This window comes from Ammospiza caudacuta, chromosome 8, assembly GCF_027887145.1.
Source record: "Ammospiza caudacuta isolate bAmmCau1 chromosome 8, bAmmCau1.pri, whole genome shotgun sequence".
In the NCBI taxonomy this organism is placed as follows: Eukaryota; Metazoa; Chordata; class Aves; order Passeriformes; family Passerellidae; genus Ammospiza; species Ammospiza caudacuta.
Window position 1 is genome coordinate 40,072,561 of NC_080600.1, and position 27,278 is coordinate 40,099,838.

General features: G+C 39.8%; 1 protein-coding gene across 1 annotated transcript in view; it reads left to right on the forward strand.

Annotated features, from left to right (window-relative positions):
* The window catches only part of ARHGAP15 (Rho GTPase activating protein 15), a 323,478-nt gene that overhangs the window by 37,637 nt on the left and 258,563 nt on the right, over positions 1–27,278 (forward strand). The window contains exons 3-6 of the mRNA XM_058810001.1: positions 10,078–10,152; positions 13,208–13,269; positions 14,601–14,688; positions 21,129–21,218. Coding sequence (XP_058665984.1) covers positions 10,078–10,152; positions 13,208–13,269; positions 14,601–14,688; positions 21,129–21,218 — 315 coding nt within the window. The remainder of the gene's footprint in view (positions 1–10,077; positions 10,153–13,207; positions 13,270–14,600; positions 14,689–21,128; positions 21,219–27,278) is intronic.

The window sequence follows — 27,278 nt, forward strand, 5'->3', positions numbered from 1 at the left end:
TTGTGCTGCAATCTGTAATTTGCTCCTCTGAACAATGCTAATAAGCAGAACTGACTTTTTTAAGAGATTGCAGGTCTTGATGTTATGAAAGACTAATATGAGCCAACAGGACTGGGGAAAAAGTATTCACAAGCTTATTCAGGTTATTAGTGCAAAGGAAAGGGAGAGCAGGTGGCAAGTTAGATGGTCATCTAGATATTATCAATCTGACAGGTATCCAAGCGGTTCTGTATTACAGTCTCTAATTTTGGTCTCTGAACAGTTTTTAATAAGATTTAGCTATGGGGTTGTCAGCCATGACCTGTGTTAGAAGATACTCCTTTCAATCACACAAAAAGGTTCTTTGTGAGAATTTCTGCACTGAGGAAAACAAAGGACTTTCCATTGTAAAAGGCAACATTTCACCTCTGCTTTGCCTGGAAATCAAGAGCCTGAAAACTAGAAAGGAGGTGGTCTTGGTGGTTTCTTTTCCCTTCAGATTAAAGAAGTTGAACTGAGCTCGAGAGTCAGAGCAAACCACTTTTTATTCCGATTCTTTGATTTTTGTCACCGGATGTTCATAGCGACTATTTTGGCTTGCGTTCTGTATAAATCTGATTTTTCACTCTGGAGCCAGGACTTTTTCGGCACCGCTCCCGTGGAACTTGGACACGAGGGTTTGACAATATGTCCAGACCCAAACAGATCAAGCAGCCACACATGAGCGGCTCGGCGGAGCGTGCTCAAAGACAAGACTGATGTCTCCACACAGCAAACAGTTCTCTGGGGCAGGGACAGCGCGCTCAAATCCAGTCACCCCAGAGTAAACACTAAGTTAGACACAGCTTAAATGTGCCTCCAAGCACAGCACACTGCTGACTCCACGAGAGCCCTGAGCCAGGCTGCAGATCCAGCCTTGCAGATTTATCTCTCTTTCCAGCCTGATCGCACGCGCCCGAAATTGTTGGAGTTTTGTTGGGGTGCACTCAGAGAGGGGAAAGGGGAAGAAAAAAGAGGAAAAAAAACCCCACTTGTTGGAATAATTTTATCAACTTAATCAATAATTTGATCCATGTGTTTCATGGGTATTTGCAATTCAGTTTCTTAATTTTGCCGTGCATGTTTGTAAGACTGATAGTTTGGTCACCACAGTGTTGGTAGGAAGAAGGATTCCTGAAAGACTACACTGGAAATGCTCTCTGCTTGAGCACTCTTTGATTTCCTCCTCCCTCCTTCTTCTAAAGGTTTAGTTCATCTAATCAAAGAGCAGTCTCTCTGACTTTTCTAAAGACTCCCACACAATGTATGAAGAACAACTAAAGAATGGATGGTCTGTGGATACCTTGGGATTTACAGGCACAAAGTTCAAATAATTTCAATTAAAATGTAAATAAAATATATATTTTTGGAATAATAAACAAAGTATTAATTTTTTAAGTAGCTTATTTTGAGCAATAAAATTATTGCTGTATGTTGATTTGCTGCTAATTGAACTAGGGAAGAAAACAATAATTTAATTTGCTGCTTTGTCCTAATATAGCTAATGAGGTTGATTTTTGGACTTGGGGGAAAAAAAGAGAAACTTTCCTTATCTACTAAATTATCTGAAATTATCTTTTGTTACCAAGTACAGTTTTGTCAGTTACTGTTTTAAAGGGCAATGACACAAGTTAAAATGGACTTTTGTTAAAATTACTTATTTCCTATCTACCTTCACTGATGCCATGGCTTTCCATGGAATATTTTGTGCTGTGTGGTGTATATGGAATGTGTGTTGAAGTTTAGACAGGTCTGGGTTTAGATCACACTGGTTTTGGTGTGATTTGGTTTTGATTTTTATACACTTTGAATGTATAGTGAATGGTGTGCAGTAATCAAGGTAGGTGTAAGGGAAATTGGGTATCAGAAGTGGGAATCAGGGTAAACCAGGTTGTGTTCTGGCCAGTGTGGCCATGGCTGTGCTGCTCTGATGCTTGGGCCACTTTGTTCCCAGTTACCCTGAGTGTCCCTCCACTGCCATGGGCAATGGAGAGTCTATTCCTACACAGGAATCCTTGCAAATTTTTTGTATCATTCCACTTTATATTTCACCCCCCAAGCACGTGTCCCCCCTCCCTTTCCATTCCTGGCACATATATGTCCACAGGTGTTATTAAGTGTAGGGTAGCATGTGGTGCCCATGCTTCAGTGCTATTGCAGAGGAAGGACTTCCTAGAGGAAAAAAATGATCACTTTCAGTATTTTGCAGGCTGCCCATCTAAGCCCATCATTGCCTGGCATCTACACACTAAGGGCAAGGATCCAGCGAACTTGTGAGTGGGCACCATGCCATCTGAACAGATGGGCATGGAAGTAGGCAGCCAGTAGACCATGTATGTGCATCAACTGTGGGTGTTGAGGGCAAGATTCCCAGTGGAGAATGTCCAAACAGCTGTCTGGCCTGAGCCAACATGCCTACGACCAAGCAAAAGTGCCATCCCTAAATCCTGCTGAGTTGGATTAACCTTCAAAAATAAAAATTGCTTCTGCAGTAGCATAAGGTGAGTTTTTGGCTTGTTTAAATCTGAGAGAAGGAATTAGGTAGGCAGGATAAAGCGATGTGCTAGTGTGGGGTCCACTAGAGAGGAGTGAGCATTTGTCTAGGAATATTAATATTATTTTCTACAAGGGTATTTATATGGCAAGCAGCAATGGATGACTTGCAGGAGTGTGACATCAATGTTAATTACGCTTTTCTGTAAGACAGTCCTTTCAGGAGAGAGCTTTTCAGAGCATTTTCATCGTAATGTATGTGCTGGATGTGATTTTGTAAAGGCAATTCTTGTAGATGTTTTTGCACATTTACTTAGTAAGTTTTAATGATATTTTTTTTTGCTTTCCTTTTACCCTGAGACTACAGTTCTGGGGTGCAATTTCAGGTCATAGTTGCTGACACAGTTTGCTGTCACAGCTGAGTTCTCACATTTATTGTCTTTATTTTTCTAAGATCCAGAGGGAACATGAAAAGATAATCTATCATTACTCTATGTCTGTATTAACTTTGATTTTTACCTTTTAGAGCCATAACATCAAAGAGCAGTTTTGCAGACATAGATGTCAGAGGCAAAGAACAGTTCAAGCTCTGATAGTTATTGCATTTTTATTCCTGTTGTTTTTACTCTATATTTTCTCTACCATTGCTGCACTACTCATCTGTAATTTTACCAAATCAGCTGCAATAGTTTAGATAAATATATTAAAATATCAGAGTGAACCAAAAGTAATGGCCGTGTGATGAATAGAAAAACCAGAATAGAAATCTTATCAATATATTAGATTTCATAATATACCATTTTATTTATGGCTGGATGAATGCTGTCACAGTGTTGCTGCATTTTGTTGCATATTACAGGCTGTAACAGAAAAGGCAAATAGAAATATATCAGAAGTCCCACTTTTAATGTTCTTTGCTGGAATCGATGGGGATTTTATTTAATGCAATTAAAGCATATTGAAGCTTAGAGACCGGGTTCCAGTTTGATTTCCAGCTGGAAATCCTGCGGATTAGAGGCAGCACAGCTGTTGGTTCCTTTGTGATGGTTGGATCCCCAGGTACACGAATCCGAGTGACCCACAGTCAAATTTAGAGCAGCCCTAGGATTTCTTGAACACATATGGGTGGTAAGAACCTTTTGTAGCTGTCTCTTCTTCTACATCGGCTTTTGGCACTTCTCCTACTCCTGAAAATGCTAAAAATGAAGCCAACTGCATCAGCTGGGACTCCCTCAAAGCAAGGATCAATTGGACAAATTTCAAAGGCCATTTGAGTGACTAGAGAGGAACAAAAGGGCTCCCACTCTAGGGAAAAATCTGCTCCTGGGAAACAGCAAGCCATTAATGGAGAGAAGTACCAGGGAAGGCTAATTCTTGGACTGAAAATATTAGCCCAAACTGGATACCTCAAATTTAAAACACCCCTCCAATAATTTGGGGAAAGAAGGCGACATAGTTTCAAACAGGCTCTGCTTTGTAATCAAACTCGTGATTAATGATTCTCTGATCACAGTGAATGAGCTCATCTTAACACTGGGCTGAAATTTAAACTAGGATCCGAGTAGTTATTTTGCTCTTCTTTCATGAATGAAGATAAATGGAGATCCTCCCCCAGCAGAGGCACCGTGGTGCTTGTCTACAGCGAGTCCTGAAGCCAGGGAGCAGCACGCCCACGTGGTTATATTGCCTCGATAAAAAATACCCACCTTCACAGGCTCGGATACAAAGGAGGACCCCTGCACTGTGGGAAAGGTCTATCGGATTCTGATTTATAAGGGAGCAAGAGGTCAAGGGAAGCAAAGCCATTATCATTATTTTCAGAGGCTCTGGAGAAGTGAGCTGAGTGTAGAGGGCAGTGTGCTCAAAGGGAGGCGCGCAGGGCGAAGGCAGCGCAGTCCTGCTTGCTGCTTTTCCTCTTCCCCCTGCTGATTCCAGGCTGCAGACTCTGCTGAGGGTATGTCATATGTAACATAGGCCTGTGAGGACCGTGAAGTGGTTTTCCTATTAAATGATGCATGGAGAGATTATCTGGTCTGTAGCCAGCGCACAAAAGCTCCATCCATGCAAGTTCCTATTCCTGAGCAAGGCATTCAGTCACCTGCGCAGTAATGAGTTTTTAGGAGCCTGGGGATGGAGGGTGAGGAGCAAATCTGGGCTGGTGGGGGACTGAAACTGCATTTTGTGTCTCTCTCTCCTGCAAGCCTTGCAAAAAAGGCATGGAGACCTAATATCATGTTATACTGCCTTTAGTCTCATTACCTTTTTTCCTGAAGAAACCTCTTTGAGACAAGGAAGGGGGAAAAGAAAACATAAACCAAGTGGTTCTAATGTGATCTTCAGGAGGATGGTGTTAGGAGGGCTCCAGAGCAAGGCAGGAGTGCCAGTGGCTGTGGACAGGGAGCCCACTGGGACATGGAGCTTTCCCCAGGGTTGGAAGGGGTCTTCTGCTGAGAGATGGCACAGCTCAAATGCACTGGGAGCATCTGCATCAGTGTGTGGGGGAAAATGGGAGAGTTCCTGCTGTTTCTTGGCATCCTCTACTCCTTGAAAATGGTGAAAAAATCCTTATCTGCTGAACTGAAATGAATAGAGTAATAGAATAATGTGTGGCTTATATGCCATCCAGTGCCACCCCCTGCCATGTGCAGGGACACCTTCCACTATCCCGGGTTGCGCCAAGCCCCATCCAGTCTGGCCTTGGATGCTTGCAGAGATGGGGCGGCCACAGCTTTTCTGGGCACCCTGTGCCAGGACCTCACTCCCTTGGGTGAGGGAAGGATTTCTTCCTGACCTATAATCTAACCCTGCCCTCTGTCACTTTGAAGGCTTTCCCAATTTTTGTGTCATGAAATGCCCTTGAAAATGACAAAGGGGCATCTCTGAGTGGGGAGGCCTGTGGGATTTCCTCGGTGCCTTTCACAGCTGACATGGAATCATATCATAGCTCAGCTCTTTCCAAATAATTTCTGTAGATAACGATGGACCTGCCATACTGCTCAAGATTGGATCTTGAAAACAAGTCACTTTGAGCATGGCAGTGAGTGAAATGTTACAGGATTCTCCTTGCCATTGCCATTCCATAGGTGTCTTTCAAGGGATGTGGCCATTAAGAAATGCTACAATACATTTCTGTTAAGTTCCTTTATCTAAGCGATTATGAGCTGTCACTGCAGTTTGGGAGTGACTGGGAATGAAATGACCACAGACATCACTAAATCAGGTGTCACCCCTCCTTCTCTGTTCAGGGAATGGTTTCCGCAAAAGTTTATGTGACCAGTTTGTACTTTTATTGCAAAACTTTCAAGCTGCCACCAGTAAGTTCGATCCTGTAAAGAATGGAGTGTTCTGGCCCTGATCCAGAAAAACACTTAAGACCACTGCAGAGTGCTTTGCTGGATGGGGTCCAGAGCAGAGCATCAGGCAGCAGTAGGGCTCAACAGTAGGGGATTTCTCTCTTTTTTTGGTTATTTATAAAGGAATCTCCACATACATGGTTGCAGTGTCGGCAGGATGAAACAAAACAACAGCTAGAGCCCTGAAAAGAAAGGTCAGAGCATGAACAGCATTTGAAAGGGTTTTGGTAGAAATCTATCAAACCCTCCATGAGAACCATCTCCTTGGCAGAGCAATACTGTGAATGATGGAGAAAACAGCAGGTAGATGCCAGTTTCCCATCCAAAGCTGAGCTCTGTTGGACCAGGTGCTGCTTGTTTGAGAAAACCATGGTTTTTCCCAGGCTACTTGTAGGTGGTGTTTGTGGATAAATAATCTGTGGTGAATAACTTACTTGACAATCTTGAAAGCCACCTAGAAAGGTCATACAATTATCTTAATTACTTAGGGATACAAGTGAATTCAGAATGACATTTCAGAAAATAATTAATTGTCTGTGCTTTGCACTGGAGCAGCATTTTGAGTAATGCTGGTTGGTTTTGTTAGGTTTGGTGGAAATCAAAAAAAAATCTGCTGCTTCTCATAGACGAGATGAATTAGGTTAGAAATATGCCTGTAATGGGAAATAAAAAACAAATGGATCCTCCAAGATCCTTTTTAAATCAATGCCACACTGTGTGAAGAGAGTAGTGCTGACTTAGCCATGATGAATCCCCAGAAAAAAGAGGGAGAATTGAAAGAACAAACGGGAACACAGGGAGAAATTAAATGAAACATCAAGTTCCTGTGTTTTACCTCCCTGTTCAAACAGCAGCTGTCAGATGGTTGTCCCTTCGCACTGGGGTACCAGGCACACGGAGAGGAGGCTTTGCCTTTGTGGGGAGGATGATGACGGATTAGTGCTTGGATGCTGAAATAACTCTGGTAGGAGATGGATCCCCTTTAGCTAAGGGAAGGGGGGGCAGCTCAGGCTGAATTTAACAAAACCAGACTTGCCCACAGACTTGGAAGCGCTCGCAGAGTGGATTTTTAGTGCTGCAGGTGACATTGTTGCTGACTGAAGAATGTTCATCAAATCAGAAAACTGCTGATAAGCTGCCTTTCCCAAAAAGGGATCTCACGAACTTCTCCTGTAAATCTCTGCCTTTCATCGTGCCCTGGGAGGTGAGGTAGAGGACTTGTGACAGATATTATTTAGGTTTTCCTTGAGTTTATTAGGGTAATTAAATGGAGCTATGGAGGGAAAAAAAAAATCTAAACCTCTCTCCTTTGTGGTCCATCTATTAAAAGCTGAATGAAAGAATGAAAATAACAGAGCCTACACCTCCCTTTGAATATTTTGGTACTTCTTTGAAAATTGTGAGTATATTGAAACATGGCCATCTTGACTGCTGTCACCCAGGTTCTGCTCAGAACATTTTAACTTTCAGCTGGATTTATCTTAAGGGAAGTGATCTAACTGACCCATTCACTGGTATTTGTAAAATATATTTAAGACCAAATTTTTATCAGCTCTGCTGGAATTTTTTCAAATCAGTCTAAAAGAATATAGTTCCTGTGATGATACTGTTTCTTTCTTTCAAGTTGTTTTGATTAATTTTCTTTGAAGTTCTATTTCTAAACCAAAAGATTGGTAGAAAACAATAAGAAATTTATTAAAGTTTCCATTAATTCCACTTGTGAGCAAAATATTTGGAGTCCTTTTCCAGAAGAGCTGGACCTTGGCTTACATAATTGTGGATTTTGGTTGTATAATTGTCACTATGTTCAGACTTTGGAGCTTCAGGGCTTTCTTTGCATGAGATTGCCCATTAGTGGGCTACCAAAAAGAAACACCTTTTTAGCAAAGTATCAATTAAATAATTGTGTAAGAGGTTTACTCTTTTCCTTGCCTTCATGCAGTTTTCCCTAACATTTCTTCTTTCCATACACAAAGAGGTTTCTTAAAGGACATAGTACCATCCACACCTGGAATTTTATTTTCCTTAGTTGCTTCGTATTTCCTAGAAGTCTTGAATAATGCCTTTAATTATACCACCCCAATAATTTACTAGGCCTACAAAAATAGGACTTTTTACTCATTTCTTCCCTCTGTTGTGGATGGATTTAGGGCTCTGGATAAATCCTTTTTCAGCGAGTATCAAACGCGAGCGTTTCCTTTGCAAATGCTCTGATCGCTGAGCCGGAGCGCGGCCGAGAGCTCAGCTCGGTGCTCCACACTTCACAAAACTGCACTCAGGGCCCCCAACAGCCACGTGGGGCTCCTGGGGAGAGCAGCTGAATGCTGAAGCAGGCACTGTGGGGTGGTGGTGTGCCTTGTTATTTAATTTGGATGAGTGGAGAATATATTTGAGAAGCCATAGCTGGGCAATGCGCTCTGTTGTGTGTTAAGGAATAATTAGGGATGTGGGGGATCTGGGTTAGAAAGAGTTCCTGTGATCTAGACCTGAATAGTTTAGCTATATGTCTCAGGCACTATAGAACCTTCAGAGCTGTCTAACAGTAAAGATAAAGAAAAAGATAAATGGAATTAATTTATTTTGAATTTATATACAAGCTTCTGCCTGCATTAATATTAAGCTCCATCCAAAATCTAAATAGAAGGACTGTAATCTTAGAAGTTCTCTCAATAGCATCAGCAAATCATTCTTGTTTACCCTACATGCTAATAAAACAGGAACATGACACTCCTGAAAACAAGATTGCAAAATACAGAAAATGTGGTCTGACATTTTTTTTCTCCCCAAAGGAGGGACTGCCACTAACTAAAGTATTTCTTATGAAAGCTCGATTGCTTAAGATGCAGAATATTAAGAGAGAAAAACACTTTAGGACACAGCCATGTCACCAGCTGTTACTCACCCTTAATGAAATTGTTAAGTGATATTCTTCATAAATAGGTCAGAGAAACTTTTGAATTGTGAAGGATGTTTTATCTCTTTCTTTGAAATGTTTGTATTAAATTTAGAACTGGTAATTCATTAAGCTCATTAGCTCTGACTAGGAGAGTAGAGCAATATCTAGGATATAGATTTCAAGGCTTAAAAACCTTAGTGCTTACAAATAAACATGAAAGCAATGTGTGGAGAAAAAATATGGGATCATAATATGTTTAACTGTTTTCTGAGCCTGGCCCTCTGGATTAATTAAGAACATTTTCTATATTCAGACACTTGAATATAAACAGAATACATTATGACTTTTGGTTAACTCTCTTCTAATAGGGAAAAAGAGAATGCATTATGATGAATACAGTGGAAACTAGTTGAGACTATATTTTGTTGTTTGCTTTGTGACTTGAGCTAAAAGAGGAAATAATCACTAAATTTTACAGGACCTCAGCTCATAATTATATATTTTTTGATTGATACTGGATTTAAACAGTAAAAGTTTTGTGTGTATAAATATATATATATATATATATACACATGCACATATACTTGCATAAACTTTTGAGGGATCTGTTCTTTGTTGCAGATTTTCAAGGAAGTAAAATGCTCTGCCAAATGCTTGATTTGTAAAGTAACTTTTATTTTGTTTTAATAGTTTCTGGTATAAAGCAATAATTTTTCAGAATTAAGTCACAGTTGATTACATTGTGTTCCTCAGAGAAAAGGGAGAATTGGTGGAAATCAAGGACTCAGTATTTGGGAGCAATTGTCAAGTCAGAGTCCAATATCGCTGTAACCTTTCAGTCGTGGAGACTTTAGAAACAGCCTTTAAAGCAGTTTAAACTTGCTGGATTTTTGTGTGCTTGTGCCCAATTGTTTTCTGGTTTCATCATTAGTTTGATTTTTGTGGCCTTGAAGTTACAATCAGCAGCTTTCCTGTTTCTCTAAAATGGGTTTAAGAGCACCTAAGCAGTTAAATAATTTTTGAGGTTCCTAATGAGGAAAAAAACCCCATAATTTAGGTTATTATTATCAGTTTATTAATTTTGAGGTAAATTTGCCAATGTGACGCCACAAAGAAACACATTTATACCAGATTTTTATACCAGAGTATATCAGCTGTGCATTTTAAATACCCAGGGCTCAGAGGAGCACCAGAAGGAAACCCCAGATCTCCACCCAATGCACACTGTGTGTGCCCTGTAATTAAATGTGTTGGTCCACCTTTACCTGCATGTGTCTGAATCCTGTCTGAATGCAAATATTTCTTCTTCTTTTTCAGATAAACCGTCACAGAAGAAATCTTTCCCAACACAACTTGACAATTGCAGACATCATCAGCAACCAGGAAGCCACGGTAAGGAATTGCTCTGTGGAGCTGATAAATCACTCTGGTTGTTTATTGATAATGTAAATGTTGCCCTTGCTTTACTAAAGAACGAATAAATGAGGATTTGGATGCCTCAAGATGTTAAGGAACGTGAGGGACTTCGATTAATCAATAAAAAGAATAATTTTAGAAGGTGCAAAGTCATTTACATGGCTTGACTTTGCTCTTAATTCTTGACTGAGGTTTCATCTGTGCTGATATTTGGCATAAAGGAATGTGATGAAGTCTTTGTTCTCCCTTTGCTCTTATTAAGGTGTTTTAATATTATTATTCGTTTGTATAAGAAATATTATAATGAAATTAAAAACAATAAATTCTTGACATTAGAAGAATCTAGGGGGAATGAGAAACAGATGTTTTTCTGCTAAAATAAAATGAATATGCAAATAGAGATTAATTAAAGAAATTTTGGTATCGGCAGTACTGTTACTTAAACTTTTCAGGATTAGGTACATTCAGATGGTTTGAATTCTACTCAAGAAAATTATAAAGCCTGTATGTGATACTGTGATAATTATGTTTCCTTACAGTTTCTAGCAATATTAGCCATGACAATCTTTTTATTTCTTATTTAGAAACTCAAATATTTACACTATGTACTCTCATCTTACTATTCTTCTAAAGACAATTTAAAAACAAATCAACACAAACTCCACAAAATTATTCCATTTTCCTATTTCTGTGCTAGTTCTTCAGGGCATTTTGGGTCATTTTATCAGCCTTCACATGTTGAAAAGGTGCAGGAAGGGCAGCAGCTTAACAAAAGATGATGATATTTATTGAGACAGAAACAGAATGTATCATTAGGATATATTTGGAATTCTTTTCAATCCAATATCATCCATTTGCAGAAGTATTGCAGGTTGATCCTGAGCTGTCCTAGAAGTGTTTTCTTGAAAAAAAGCAGCATAGAAAAGGGGATATTAACAGATGTTAAACAAGGGGAATGCAGCGCCCCAAATAAAAATTATAAAAATATTGGGGTCATGCTAGATATATTTTTCTTTGACTTTGGGTTAGTTTTCATAATTCCATGCATGCCCTTGATATTAATTACAGAGAAAACTGCACATTATCAATTAGAGGGGACCATGCTAATTTTAAGTACAGCACCTGTACTAATTCAACTAAAGCAATGTGTGTGAAATGAGTTTTCTTAGTGCTGAGAGGGCTCACATTAACTGCAGCTCTTGTAGCTTTTTTACTGTTCAGTTTTGAGCCATTTAATTTATAGCAAATGGTGGATTTGAGCTATGTAATTTAAGTCAGGATATTTTATACACCAAATATTTGTTAGTGGATTTGATATCCTGGCTGAAGATAATTATAAGGGAAATATGACTTAGGAGCAGCATTTTCATCCGTAAGCACATCCAGTTTTTAACTTCCCAAGATTGACAACAAAGGTGGTTCAGATCTGATGTTGAAAAATTATATTTTCCTTTAGTCCTGGATTGGTTAAGATAGCAGTTTGGGAAAGTGGTTGGTAAACTTTGCAAACATGAGATTTGGGCTCTGATTCAGAGGAGCAGTCAACAGCTTGAATGGCTAGCCAATGGTCCTCCCAGTTTGTGTTTCCAGATGGATAGAAATATTAAAAAGAATAACTTTTCTCATGTGATGTTTGGCATCTCTGACCCTGGCCAATGACCAGAAGTTTGATACCACAAAAAAGAAGCATTAAAAGGGGAAGAAAAATAACAAAAATGTAAAGTAAGGGGAGGGGGGGGGGAAATATGAATAAGTAGGTGGAGATGGGGATTAAACCTTATTTTAGCTCTGCTAGTTCACCCATCCATCACTAGATAAATAGTGACATAACTCTGCACAATAATCCCTGCACACTTCCTCTCTGGGTTTTCTGTGGTAATGACATGCATGACAGGAATTTACATGAGATAAGTACAAATTACAGATGAAGCTCACACTGATCCTCCTGTACCCGCTTGAGAATGTCACTTAAATCACTGTCCATGGCCTCTCCATAGGTACAAACTGATATTTGCACAGTATACGTGTCATTCCAGGTTGTATATCAACCACAGCCAAAATCTGAGGAAATGGTGAAACATACTGCACTGTTAAAATAATGCTGTTTTGTACAGTCAAAAATAACAGACATGTTTGATTTTAAAATCCTTATATCGCCTCTTAAAGCATGTTTTATTGATATTTAATGGCTTTGCAGACAGCAAAATTCTATTGGAATTGTTATGAAATTGCCTTGTGATGCAATTTACTACAAAGGCCTTGTGGAGTTTCTAATATCCAAGTTGGGCACTGGCTCAGTAGTGTTTGAAAGCAAAACCAGACTCACTCTTAATCACAATTTTGTTTCTTTTTCCCATTACTGACACAGTTGAGACATCCTTAGTTGATGAGACCTGATGAGATGGAAGGTCATTGGGTTTGGCTGAAAAACAGTCGTCTTGCTTTGTTTGGGTTTAGCTTTTAAATTTATATTTTAAATATAAATTTACATAGACAAGAATAACCCCTATCCAGCTGTAAAATGGGTTATTTCAGCTGATCAGAGAGGCAAGGGTCTGCAAGGGGGGGTCTGGCTTAAGGAAGGTGTTCAGAGAGGTGTAGGAGCACAAATTGAAATGAAAAAATAAAAACAACAAAAGAGCAAGCCTAGGTCTTGCTTCTAATACACCAAAACTCAATCACAGTGTTGGAACCTGAAAATCAAGTGTCACATTCCCATACAGAATCCTCAGTGTGCTGTAATGAAACAGAATATATAAAATGATATTTTACCATAATTTACCTGCAATGCATTTAAAATTCTCTTTTATTGTTAGCTAGAAACTTTGCCCACACTTACATAAATTTATTCTAAATAAACAGAATAAAATAAAGTAAAATAAAACTTTATTGTGTTTTTATTATGGTTAATTTTGGGTAGTAGTTGAATAAACTAATAATTAGCGGTAAGATCTCCCACACAAATAAGTGGTTTTATTCAGCTCAATAAATAATATGGTTATGACCTTCTTTTTTTTTTTCTTTCTTGCAGGTAGTGGCGAAGGAAGGATATCTTCTAAAAGCAAAAATAGCAGATGGTGGCAAGAAATTAAGGTATAACACAGGAGTGTGACAGAGCCTTGGATCAGGGGATCCAAGAGAGCTGGAGAGGGACTTTGGACAAGGGCCTGGAATGACAGGACAGGGGGGAATGGCTTCAAATTGACAGAGAGCAGGGTGAGATGGGATATTAGGAAGAAATTCTTGCCTGTGAGGGAGGTGAGGCTCTGGCACACATTGCCTGGAGAAGCTGTGGATGCCTCATTCTGTCCATAACTGGGGTCATTTGGTATAAATTGGTGCTGGATTTAAGATATATTCCAAGGTATATTACCATTGAGTTCCTTGGCAATCCATATTCATCCAGCCTGTCCAACTCATAAGAAAGTTTGTTTAAATCTGCACATAGTATGATTGACCACTTACACCTCTGTGCACATACAAGACCTCATTTTAAATGGAAAGAAAAAATAGAGAAAAATAATGAAGGTCTGAAGTGGTGCTTACCAATAGGTAACTTATATTTACCATGTGAGGCAGATCAATAGTGGGTTTATGAGCTTTCCTGTAAATATCAGATGTTATGACCCCTGAATTCAAAAGTTAAACTTGAGCTGTTGCTCTAAAAATAGCTTTTTATCAGGTCAGATTTATGATTATGTAGTGGTTTGAAAGCTGTTGTAGATGACATATATCATAGCATTTTCCTCTGAGTTGAATATTATATTTTTCTGTATCAAGGGTCATTCTTTCACATGTCCATGTGTATTTTCACTTCTCCCTAGCCCCAGCAGTTTGTCAGTTTTCTAGACCTGTACCATGAACTCCTGATATTTAATGGTTACTCAAACCTTACTGAGATATTTCTCTTATCTTCCTTGCACTCATGTAAACTTTTAATTTGGGGAAAGGAGACAGCATTTGGGGACCTTTCAAAATAGACCTGTTACTGAGCTCTGTGTAGTCAGATCAACATTTTTCCTTCTCAGTTTTATTTTAAGTATTAGGTACCAGAAGGGCACCAGCTATTTCAGAGTCCTCTTCTTGTGAACTCTGAGCATGTGTGAATAATCCCACTGTATTCATTTGACACCATGGCAAAAAAGAAACACAAATGGGCCTCAAAATGTGAATGAGGAGAAAGAAGCCCTTCAAGCTTTGATAGGTTACATTTTTGGTATAATTAGGGTGGTGCAATACCATCAATGTTGATGGAAGTTTGTCGACAATGTTGACTTTAGACCATTTTTGTTTCTGACATATATATATTAATATGTATTATGTTTTAATAATTAAGATTTTACCTCCTGCTTGAAATGCCTCACAGATTTCTTTTTTTTTTCTTTCTCCTTGTTTTTTTTTTTTTTTTTAATATTCTTTGTAAGGAAAAATTGGTCCACCTCCTGGATTGTCCTTACTCCTCGGAAAATGGAATTCTACAAAGAGTCCAAGCAGCCGGCCATGGCCAACCTGGTAGGTAATCAACCATCCAATATCCTCAGTCTCCTGGCAACTATTATTTCAATATTGAAAAGTTTGGTGTTTACAGAAGACAAATTTAGACTGAGCTGGCGACTTCAAAGGTTTGAAAGCAGCTGAAGGAAAAATGCCTTGAAAAACTCTTAATCAGATGTAGTGTGTATGAAGAAATAGGACACAGCATGTCCTTTATTAAGAGGTGCATTTCGAGAGTAATTGCAAAGTGAGACAAATGGTGAGTGACTACCCAGTAACGTGAAGGTAACACTTTAAATTAAGGTGCCACTTATAAATGCTTTATTTTTATTTATGAAAATGATCACTAAATGCAGCTACTTCCTCAAATAATGTATTATAAAGTATGTTATAAAATGCATTAGTAATAAATGCTGAACAGATGATGCGATGAGAATCTGTTGCAAAGGATATTGTGAGGCGTAAATTGTATTAAACCATGCATGTGCATCTTTAATACATGAATTTAAGTTGTTATCTACCATCCTATAAAGTGGTTTATACATTAATAAATAATAATAAATTATTTATAAGCGGCACCTTAATATAGGGTGTTACCAAAGCAGAAAGCATTATAAGTTAGCAAAGTGATTTTTTATCGCGGTATAAATGTGACATCCACCATATCCCGCTAACCTCCCTGAATATTTCTACGACTCCATCTAATGCAGCTAATGCAATTTCTGTAGCCTGTAGTTACTACAAAGTGAAATTTGCAGTGCCTTTTTATTGTGCCCCAAGGAAAGGCCACTGATCTCCGTGTGGGGACGCGTGGCGGCTCCGCTGCGCGAGCGGTGGCGGCGCGCGTCCCCCCGGTGCTGGGCACAGCCAAACCTCAGCGTGGGCAGCAGGAGGGAAATGTGGTGGCTCTGTGACGCTGTGGGCAGTGAAGGGACGGGTTTGACAAAGCCCTGTTGTGAAAGGCTTTCAAGGCCTGATCGATCCTGCCAAATCTTGTTGGCTTGATGGGCGGCCGCAAAGGTGCTCTCTGTGGCAGGAGTCACAAACAATAAGTTATTTTTCCTGTGGCAGGTGATGCAGACCATTCTTCTAGAAATCCTAGATCTATCAATGCCACCTGTCATAAAATCAGCCGTGAAGAGCACCTTTTCATGCCTCGCGTTGTTTGAGCTTTGTAGAAAAAGAACCCCAGAACTAAGATACGAAACAATACAAATACATAAAGGGTGAAATCTGGCACTTTCTGCTCGTGTTTGTGCTAGTCCAGCTGGAAAATACAACTTCTCTGCAGCCGAAAAAAGAAAAGCTTATTTTATTTGTTTTTCAGAATCACCTGTTTTCCTTAAAGTTGACTTTTATATTATTAGGAAAAAGAAAAATGTCTAAGGTGAACTTATTAGAACTATTCTTATAATTTACTAAGTGTCTTGCACCTCTCTCTGCTACCTCTTACCTCTCTTTGCAAGTCCATACCCAAATTTCAGGAGATAAATGAACTGGTGGAAATTTAACACACAGGAGGCTTGATTGAGCTCCAAGACTCCTCAACATTGTTAAAATCCCCATTAGCTCTTTAGGGATTTGGATACTAAACTAGACCTGCCTGGAAAATGGGGCTTTTGGCCCAGATCTCAAATGATTTAACTAAAAATGGGATGGTGGGTTATGAAACGGGACCTTCTGAGAGGTCAGTCCCTTTCCCTGAAGCCTCAGTCACCACTGATGTTCATTTTATCAGTGAAATAAAATCTCCTGTGTTAGGAAGAACACAAACATATTGAACCTGTTTTTTCCTCATTCTGGGGAGGGCAAAAAATGTTGGTGTTTTTTTTGTTTTATTCCATGCTAGATTTGAACACTGGGGCTATGAACTCAATGTTCACTAGGTGAGAAAAATCTGTTTAAGTTACATTTTCTGTCTGTTGCATAAAACTTAAATGCAGCAGTAAATAAACAAATTAGGTAAAGCTTGAAAACAACAGGAGCTGTCAGTGTTCATAATCTTGTAACTCAATTTCCTGAACTCAAATTTTGCATGTCAAAAAAAGCTAAACTGCCGTGCTTATCTCATCTGATAAAGTAAATGCAGTGCTGCTTATTTCCTTTGTAAACCACTTAACCAGATATAATTTTAATACTGGAATGGGACTAATACAAAAAAAAAAGAGGATTCATTAGAAGCCATTTGTTTACTGATTTTATTTTTCCAGGTTTTGTTTACTTTGGAAAAAGGGGAACTCAGCCATTAATTAAATAATGTAAGAGAAGCTATGTTCATCCACAATCGTATGAAATATAACAAAGCATTTTTATTGTTAGCAGGAAAATGATGTGACTTAGCAAAAAGATTAAAGTTCCTTTGTATTCTAAAGATATTAATTCATTAATTATTAATTATTAAATACTGTACTTGGAGCAAAAATTTAGACTAAGACAGCATCATTAAAAGAGGAATGATATTCCACAAAACAAAGGCAGCAGGAGAGAGAGAAATGAGAGCACCTCTAATACCTCTTTTCACGACAATGGGACTAAATAGCATTTAGAGGTGATCTAAAATTCTATTTGTCTGAATCTTTAGTAATGTTTTAATCAAGGAACTGGCATTATTGAAAAGGTTTTGCTGCTCCTGGGTACAGCTCTAAGTGCAGGACTCACTGTGGCAACTTTGCTGTTGCTTTGCATGGAGAGGACTGGGATCCATTGCTTTGCTTTCTGGTGAAGTTGGTGACAAAATCTGGAGCTATTGGAAGTAATAGAGCACAGCAATTAAAGCACACAGAGGAGAGATTCAGAAAATGAGATTGTTTACAAATACTACTGAAAATGCAAGTTTGCATCCCATGTAGCTAAATCATTAGCTTTTGCTGCTGCCTTGATATTTTTTTTTGCGGTCCTGGCTTTAATACACTTTTCTTTTGTATGTTTGTTTTTTGTTTAACCATTCTTAGGAATTTGACTAGCTCTTTATTTTAAATTAAGGACACTGTGATCTAAATGAATCTCAGCTCCATTCTTCCTTAACAGCATTTAATTCTATCATCAGTTGGTCTTTCTGACCAAGAAAATGTAGTCAGTTTATTCCCTCAGATAGTTTATTCAACAGAGGTTATTTTAACCTCAGGTTATTAGCCCATCTGCAAAGTAATTTAGTGAGTGAAAATGCTGCTGAAATCCATATTCATGTTTAGGAAGATTTCATCTTAGCAGACACTTGTATCAATTTACAGCATAACCCCCTGCAACAACATTGATATAACATAATTGCTCTGACTGCAGAGCACAAAGCAAGGACGTGCAGAGCTCAGGCTTCCCAGTCACCTTAACTTGCTCTCTCCCAGGGTCTCTGGGTGTTGCATAACCTGGGAAGCCAGCTCTGTAGCAGGGAAACTTTTGGGCCAAAATTAATGTGCATTCCTTGTACATTTTCTGGAGCTCTGATGGGTTTCAGTGGGTGCTCCCCAGGTGTGCAGCAAAACAGTGATGGGTGGTTTCAGGCTCAATGGGAAAAGGGAGTTGGGGGTGCTCAGCCTGGAGAAAAGGAGACTCAGGGGTGACCTTATCACTCTCTGCAGCTCCTGAAAGGTGCCTGTGCTCAGCTGGGGCTGGGCTCTGTCTCCAAAACTGACAGAGCCAGAGCACACAGCCTCAAGCTGCACCAAGAGAAATGCAGGCTGGATATTAGGAAAAAGTTTTTTATTGAAAGAGTGATAAAGGTCTGGAATGGCTGCCAGGAGAGGTGGTGGAGTCCCCGTCCCTGGGTGTGTTTAACAAAGCCTGGATGTGGCACTGGGTGCCAGGGTTCAGTTGGGGCTGGGTTGGACTGGATGACCTTGAAGGTCTCTTCCAACCTGGTCATTCTGTGAATGATTTAGCATGGAGTTTTCATCAGAAGCTTCACATTTTATGCCATACTCATGAGTTTATAGACACATTGTGGTCAGAACTGATAAATTCTCCAAAGGATAAGTTTTCATAGAGTCACAGAGTTTGGGTTGGAAGGGACCCTAAAGATCATTTTGTTCCACTTCCCTGCTGTGGGGAGGGAAACCTTCCACTAGACCAGGTTGCTCAATTCATATTTATTTCCCCCAGAGAAAGAGACTGACTCAAATCATTATTGCACATAGCAGGAGGCTGTTCATCTTTCCCACACCACAAGCCTGCATCCCATCCTTTCTGGAGAGGGAGATGCATATGCTTGTACTTTTCTTCTGCTTGTTACAACATCAGAGCTGTAAACAAACTCCAGAGTACTGCAACAGCAGCAAAAGTTCACTGAATGTTCACTGGGTGCACAGGAGGGTCCAGCCTCTGCTGTTGCGTATATTTCTGTACAGTAAATTAAAATAGAAATTAGAGAAACTACTGAATTCACTATTCCATCTTCCTGCAACACCTCTCTAGGCTTTTGTTTTTTCTCCCTTCAGCGTTCCATGGCAGTTTTCCTGAGGAAAATATTCTGTAGCCCAGTAATGTTCACTATCAAAAAACTATTTCTGTTTCTTTGTCTACATGTTAATATCTTCTTTTAATCTCATAATGTGTTTCCAAAATTTCTCAACTCTTTCTGCTGGTGGAATAAAGCTGCCCCTCTTTGTGAAAGTATTTTCCAACTCAAACTATCCATGTGGGTAATTTTTTTCAAAGAGAGCAAGATTGCCCACTTTGAGAAGCCTGCCTTGTGTGTTCCTGATGGGTTGCAGAGCTGCCTGTGTGGTGCAGATCTGGGCATTACATGGAGTCCTGGAGATGATCTAAACCTCATAGCCCTATTTATAAATAAGTATTGGAATACTGAGAACTCATTCATTTCCTCCACAATTTGAATATTTATTTGCATTAATATATTGGTGGTTGGGGTTTTTTTTCCAACTTCATAATTTTTGCCATGCAAATATTAGTTGATTAAATTTCTCAATTTTTTTTTTTTTTTTTTTTTTTTTTGCAAAATCAAGTCTCAATGCTGCAGTTTTTATCTGCTATTAAAAAATTGGAAAGACTAAGCTCTTGTCAGAGGCCAGGCAGGAAATTTGAGGCAGAGGTGGGGAAAAAGAAATCCAAGTTCTTCTCTTCCAGTGGTTTAACCACAAGAACATCCTTCTGTTTTGAAGAGTATATTTCTTCTATTAAAAAAAAATTAATAATAATTTTAAAAAAAGGAACAAAGGCACACAGGACTGTCAGTTTCAGTGGAGCTTAACCATTGTTGTTTTATGGTTTGGCAAATGGAGAACATAATTGCAATCCCAGTACTGAACACTTCCAGATACTAGGCCTGCAAATCACTTGACCAGGATCTCTTTGCTTCTTTTAACCTAAATAGGTTCTCTTCCTCCCATCTCAAAGGCATCCTGGAGAACTCACATATTTTAGCCTTTAATAACAACATCAGAGAAATCCAGTGAGCAGTTTTTGGAAAGCTGAATCTGTGGCTGGTGCTGGACTGGCCACTCTTAACTCTATAAAGTTTTCTGTATCATTAGTGACATTTTTAGGGTAATTATGGCTTAAGAGCAGCAGAGAAAACAGTTGCATCAAGCTGATTAATTAAATTACGTGGATATCACTCCATCCCCTACCCAAAAGGGAGTTAGTGGTGCTTTTTTACTTTAACAGTGGTATTTTTACTGTTGAGTAGGATGTGCAACAACCCAATGTACAAAGCCTCCTCTGAACTACAGGGGCTTTGCCAGAACTGCTGCACAGGCAGAGTCCCTGGAGAAGCAGCTTTGGTGGCAAATGAGGATTATTGTGCTTTGCACCAACTCCCAGCAACGTAAATGATACAGGCAAACAAATCTGCTCTTTGAATCCCCTGCATCCATATGGAGGAGCAGGGGAGGCAGAGCTGTGTCACTCCAGGATGCGTGGACTGACCCTGAGAAGTATCAGCCCTTGTGCTGAGCTCGTTCTGGGTGTCACACATGCCCTCGAAGCCTTTTCTTCTTTTTTTAGGAGCAAGAAATGATAATTTGTTTGGAGAAAGGAGATAGCTTGTCTTAGAGATACGATGTATGTTCTTGTCTAATTTCTGTCCTTTCCAGTTGCATCAGTTTAAATTTGTATTTGGAAAACCCACAAAATTTTTCCTTTAAACTCAATGACTCTTCAAGAGGTTTGGCAAAGTAAGCACTGAAAATAGCTGGTCCATGTGTCTGCATTTGTGTTTTGATCTACTGTGTGTTACACTAGATTGTTTTTTAAACCATTTAATTGTTTTTAAAATTATGTTCTAATATATGAACCTTATTTCTGAGCTAAGACACCCCAAGAGTGGTTATTTAACAATACCAGGGTATATAATGAGCTCTTTTCAGTAATGCCAGCAGCTGTGCTACAACAACCTGTCACTTTAACTTGATCTATTCTTGTTTTATCTGATAACTGTCCCCATTTGTGAAAAGTCAGGCCATGTTCATGTTGAGTTTTTTTTTTTTTTTTCTTTTCCTCTCCAGAAGCCGGGATATAAACCTGAGTGTGTGGATTTGTGTGGTGCTCGCATTGAGTGGACCTCAGAGAAATCCAGCAAAAAGAATGTCTTTCAGGTAAGAGGCAAAGCATTCCACTGGTCATTTGTGTCTGGACTCTGAAGAGGTAGCCTTTATTTCCTTGGTTTTAATAACTAGATCCTGATTTAATACAGCATTTTTTCTTACCAGCAAAGGAGTGTAACACTTTATCCAGCATCGGTTTACTATTTTTCTAAGAGAAGGATTTCTGATGACTGAGTCTCCTAAACACTTGAGAACCTGTTGATTTATTGATTAATGCTCTATATTCAATTTGTTTTTAAAACTTAGTAGGTAATTGCTTTGGGTTCAGGCCTAGAATCTTGACCTGGAGGACTTCCATAAACACAACTTCTTCAAGCTGCTTATACAAGCACGGCTCCAGCGCAGTGCGGTTTCTCTGTTTATTTTCATTGCTGCTCAGGGTCCTCAGACGGTGATGACCCAGGTTCACTCCTGCAAGGGGAGGGGAGGATTTTTAAAAGCTTGCCTCTGTCAGGGCCAGCAGAGAAGGACATGTATTTCTCACAGGACTATTTTTCATTGATGGAAAATAATATTATTTAATTCCTTCGTCCAAACCCCATTGAATTGAAAGGGAGGATCAAGGCCCACGAAGATGAAAGGAGGGGAAAAGCATTACTGCAAGGTTAACATTCCAGGATCTAGGGGCTAAAATAGTTTATTGCAACATCTTCAGGTTTTGGACGTAATCCAGCTCCCATGAATATTAGTAGAAAGGATTTGTTGTCTTTTTCTGTTTCACTAAATGTTGCATCAAGCCACATCAAAATATTATTCTCTGTGAGCCAAGTTGCTTCCCAGAGTTCTAGCATTAAAAATGTTTAACAATACAAGCAATAAAGTGGGGAGAGGTGCAGAAGGGAACATGTCAGGGTCAGGATCCTGTTAGTTACCAGAGAGTCCTTTGGCATCATGACCAATGAAACATGCTGGAGGAACCAACTGTGTCTGGGTCTGGGATGGAAGGAAAAAAAAGTCAGTACACATAAAAAAAAACCCTAAGGGCCTCTACATGGCTTCTTAAAAGAAATCTCTCTGGGTCAGCTGAGTGTTACAGAGGCTTTTTCAAGGTTTATTTTTCTAGACATCTTTCTAAAGCACATGCAATATTTAGAAATATTCTTCTTTTCCAAGACAGCAAGACTTATGCTTCTATACCCCCCACATCTTTCAGGTTGTCTTGAGACAACACTTGGGGCTTTGTCATTTCCTAGGTATTTTTAGAATAAATATTTTGGTTTTTGCTGTCAATCTTCAGCTTTTTCACTTGGAATGTGATTAAGTATAACCTTAGCCTTCACTCCTGCAACCCCCTGAGCACTCTGACAGGTCTTCTGAGCTTCTAGGGTTTATTTCTCATTTTGCAGTAAGCAAAATTCCCGTTTGGAAACACGTTTCAGTGATTCATTTGAGCTAATACATTTCCAAAGTAAAGACAAACGAAGCTCTGTTATTGATTTACCAAACTGGTGGTGCTACGAGGGCTCTGTAATGCATTTTTCTTCTCACTTCTGTTCGTGTGAGGTGTAACTGAATCAGAATAATGTGAGAAAGGAAACTCATGCACTACTGTTTGAACCCATTAAAATGTGTCTTCATCAAGCCAATAAGTGAGTGGGAGAGACATTAAGAAGTAGAAGCATGGGAGGAAGGACATATGTTAAGACACATTTTGAAAAGGGATGGAGCATTGTTTAGACAGAGAGCTACAAGAAGATTGTGCCAGATGGTAGGAGCGAAAGAGGAGAAGGCTTTGGCACCAGTAGTGGTGACATTTTGGGGAAGGAAGGGACTGAACCAGGCTGGTGCTACATGAGCAGATAGAGTGGGAAGGGGACTGCGGAGGGAGCGAAGATTTGTGAGATAGTCTGGAGGGAATCCAAGGCCAGTTGGAAAGCAGAGAGGTCAGTTGGTACCTGGAAACTGAATATTTCAGGAAACACTTCTGATCTACTTATTCCTCGTGGGTGGGAATAAAATTGATACTGTGTGTCTACTTATTCATAGGTTTGTTCAAATGAAAACAACTTTCTTTAATGCTTTCTTTCTTCTTTTTTTTTGCAACCTAAATATAGATGCATTGCATTGCTGTTTGATTAAATACATTAGCTGCTTAACTCTGAAGTGATCAGAAATGAGTATAATTATATCTTCAAAGCCCATCAAAACATAGTTGGTGTTTTGTTTCATTACTTTCTAATAAAACCTTCTTTTCTAATTCAGTGGTTGCTTTGTGCTAATGTGTTGTATTAGGACTAGGTTCAGAATTTTTAAATTGATTTTGCCAGGGTGCTCAATTTGAGTTCATGAATTATAGATCATAAATGGAAAAAGATCTTGAAATTTTGAGTTGAAGAAAAAGAAGGAAATCTTGGATTTAAAATCTAAGCAGATGACAGTTAATGGATAGCAGCAAGAAGATGGAGCATAGGAGTATCATAAAGAAAAACTAATTGGAAACGTGATGGATGCAGGGAGAAATAAAAGAGGGAACTGCAAGTGAATGATATTCAGGCAGGAAGATTTGGGTTTCTGGTCTTGATCATGATGCTTTCAGCAGTGTTACTCCTCTCGTTTTAATTGAGCTACTCCCTTTTTAACAGGATAAGTCTGATCTGTCTCACACTATCCAATTTGTGCATGCAATCTATTTCTGCTCTTGATGCACACATTATGTGGGGGTATTTTTTTCTCCTCAACTTTTCCTTAACAGCAACTGAAAATATGCACATCTCATAGACTATAACCTCCTGGTTTCTGTGGGATCTCAGCACCTCAGGACTGAGGTGCAGAGACACCGAGAGCACCCTTGGGGGGCTCGGGAGTCCTGGAATGTTGCCAGAAGTGTCTGGTGGCTGCACTTTGATCCTACACGGGAGACGACACCTGTATGAGGATGGGAGGATTTCACTGGGGTAAATGGTGAAGGGATAGGTTAATTAGAGTGTAAGACACAGGGTTTAGGATTTCTGTACAGGGGGGTCTAGAGAAGTAAGATGGAGGAATTGGGGCGTGTCCTGTTCTTCTTCTTCTTGGCGTCCATCTTCTGTGGTGATGTTGGCACTTTGGGATTGGTTATTACTAAAAGGGTAAAAGGTATTGGGGAAAAATGATAAATATTGTATACGTAACTTTGAGTATAAAGATAGGTGACCGCCCTGGGGGCTCGCAGTGTGCTCATGGCTGGCTGCTGAGCAGACCTCTGTCGGGCTGAGAGAAAATCTTTTAGATAAACAATTAATAAACACCAAGACCGAGAAAAGATCAGAAGCCTCTTCTTGTCCTTTGAAGCGCGGGCTGTCCAAGGCCACCCTGGGCCTTTCACAGAATCACAGAATCACAGAATTTTCAAGACTGGAAGAGACCTATAAGATCATCTAGTCCAGCCGATGTTCTAACTGTTCAGCTAGATCATGGCAGCAAGTGCCACATCCAGTCTTTTTTTAAATTCTTCAAGGGATGATGCCTCTACCACCTCACTGGGTAAATGATTCCAGTTTCTGACCACTCTTTCTGTGAAGTATTTCCTTCTTACTTCTAACTTACATCTAGCTTGACGCAACTTGAGACTGTGTCCTCTTGTTCTATCCGTTGTCGCCCGGAGAAAGAGGCCGACCCCCAGCTCACCACAGCCACCCTTCAGGAAGTTGTAGAGAGTGATGAGGTCACCCCTTAGTCTCCTTTTCTCCAGGCTGAACAACCCCAGCTCCCTCAGTCGCTCTTCATATGGCTTGTGTTCCAAGCCCCTTATTAGTTTCGTTGCTCTCCTCTGGACACGCTCAAGTAACTCAACGTCCCTCCTAAAGTGAGGGGCCCAGAACTGGATACAGTACTCCAAGTGAGGCCTCACCAGTGCCGAGTACAGGGGAAGAATGACCTCTCTGTTCCTGCTGGCCATACCATTTCTGATACTGGCCAGGATGGCATTGGCCCTCTTGGCTACCTGGGCACATTGCTGGCTCATATTCAATCGACTGTCAACCAGCACCCCCAGGTCCCTTTCCAGGTCACCTAAACAGCCGAGAAACCGACAGGTTTTCTTTCATTTATTTTATTGGTGGTGTAGCTGGCACCAAGGAGAAGACCAGGTTAGAAGCAGCTTCCCATGGTGTGGGGTGAGGTAGCAGCTTGCAGTGAGAGAGACATGGTACTGTTTGTTCGTGCTGGCTGAGTGATGTGATGTGATGCACTAGGTCTTCATCGGAGGAGTGCTGAATAAAAGAAGATTTATGTTCAAATCACATGCTTTAAATATTTCTGCTAAGTGCTAGTTTGCTCTTTGGTGTTTAGCCTGAAATTTAAAGCACTGAGGATTAAAAGGATTACAACATAATCTTAAATAATCCTAAGTGTCATTTACAGAGAGATGGTTGTAATAACTAAATAAAACCATGTTAAGGGATGGCAGTGTTGTCAGTCAGCAACTGGAACAGAAACAGTGCCTGTGTCACTTTGTTGTTCTCCTCTTGCCTTTTTTTGGCTTAGTTTGATATTGGGTAGGTGTGTTTTGATGTGAGTTATCAAAAAAAGAAAATAACTTAATGGGCTGCTTTACAGTCAGTGTTGATACGGTGTTTGAAACACCAGTAACTAGGCTAATTTGCAGATTTTTTTTTCCAATATTCCACATTTCCTACTTTTAGTAAACTTTTCAACTGGGTCTTATTCTTCCCCCTGTTTTACTCAACCTCTACTCTAAGCCAAACAGCCATTTAATTTGAAATTCAGCCCAGACTCCATGGAAGATGTGCTCTTGACCTCTGGATTTTTAATTCTGGGGGTTCATTAGCGCAAAGTCCTGTGGTTGTACACTATTTCCTTGAAGAGGTTTTGGGAGATTTCTCTCAGATAATTCAAAAAAGAAAAGGAAAAATAGGAGAGAGGTGAAAGGCACAAAAAAGGTCACGAGCAGCATATTTATGAATCGATGAAGCTGCTTTGTTCTCTTAATGGCACCATTCATTTAAATAACAGGCGTTTTTTGGTTTCTTTAGTCATAATTTTACCCTGTTCACCGAGTTCACTCTTAGGAAGGTTTCATATGAGGAATTTCTGGAGCTCTATGGCTGGGCTCTTGCCACAGATGTGGTGTGATACCGTTTTTTGTTGCAATGCACCGCAGCTGTAAGGGGTCACTCAATCCTACACAACTAAGAAGTGTATTTTACAAATAGAGAAAGCTGCGTAAAACCTACAGTATTCCACCAGCGAGACAGCTGAAAGTACAACTGCACCTATGTGTAATATGAAAGAATTTATCTTGCAGCTGTTTCATATATAATAACATTTATGGCGCTGATCCGGGGTAACTCCCTTGTCCTTGAGGCTCTCCAGCTTTGTCCAAGCGAGTAATCTGAATGATAAGCTATTTTGTTCTACATACTATAGGATCAGGATAGTGTCTGGATGCCTCCCAGGAATGGTTTAAGTCCCTGCTTTTTGCCATGGGAGGGATCATTTTTATTTCAACAATCTCTCTAGAGGAAGTGCTGAGAGCACGACGTGGAGGGGCTTGGGCTGGGATTGGTATTTGGGTTTCTTTGTGTGTTTGTGAACATAAATGCTGCACAGAGGAGGGAAATCTAAAAAAGCCACCTTGCAGGCTTGTGGTGGTCCTTATCAGCAGCTGTTTGTTCCCACCCAAAATCTATCCCAGAGTTAGTCCCATTTCCTGAGCCTGAGAGGGCTCTTGCTTTCAGCTCCGAATTGTGCAGGTGCCTTTGCTGGATTTAAATCTGCTTTGCATTTGATGGACCTCTTGTGATCTCAAAACACCATTTTGTCCACTTCTGGACCTCACTGCTGTGGCTGGGGTTTTATTTCTATCCCAAAGACCTGAATATGTTGTTGCCTTATTAAAAGACTTGGCCACATCACACAGTCATTAGGTGGTATCAGAAAGAGGGTTTTAGAAAACCGCAAAACCAAGAAATGGTCTTCATCTTCAAAAGAAGTGTGGGACCTCCACTGTGAGCACCTGGAGTTCCAGGACAAATGGAAATTGTTTCCCACTGCCAGAGGGCAGGTTTAGATGGGATATTGGGAAAGAATTCTTCCCTGTGAGGGCGGGAA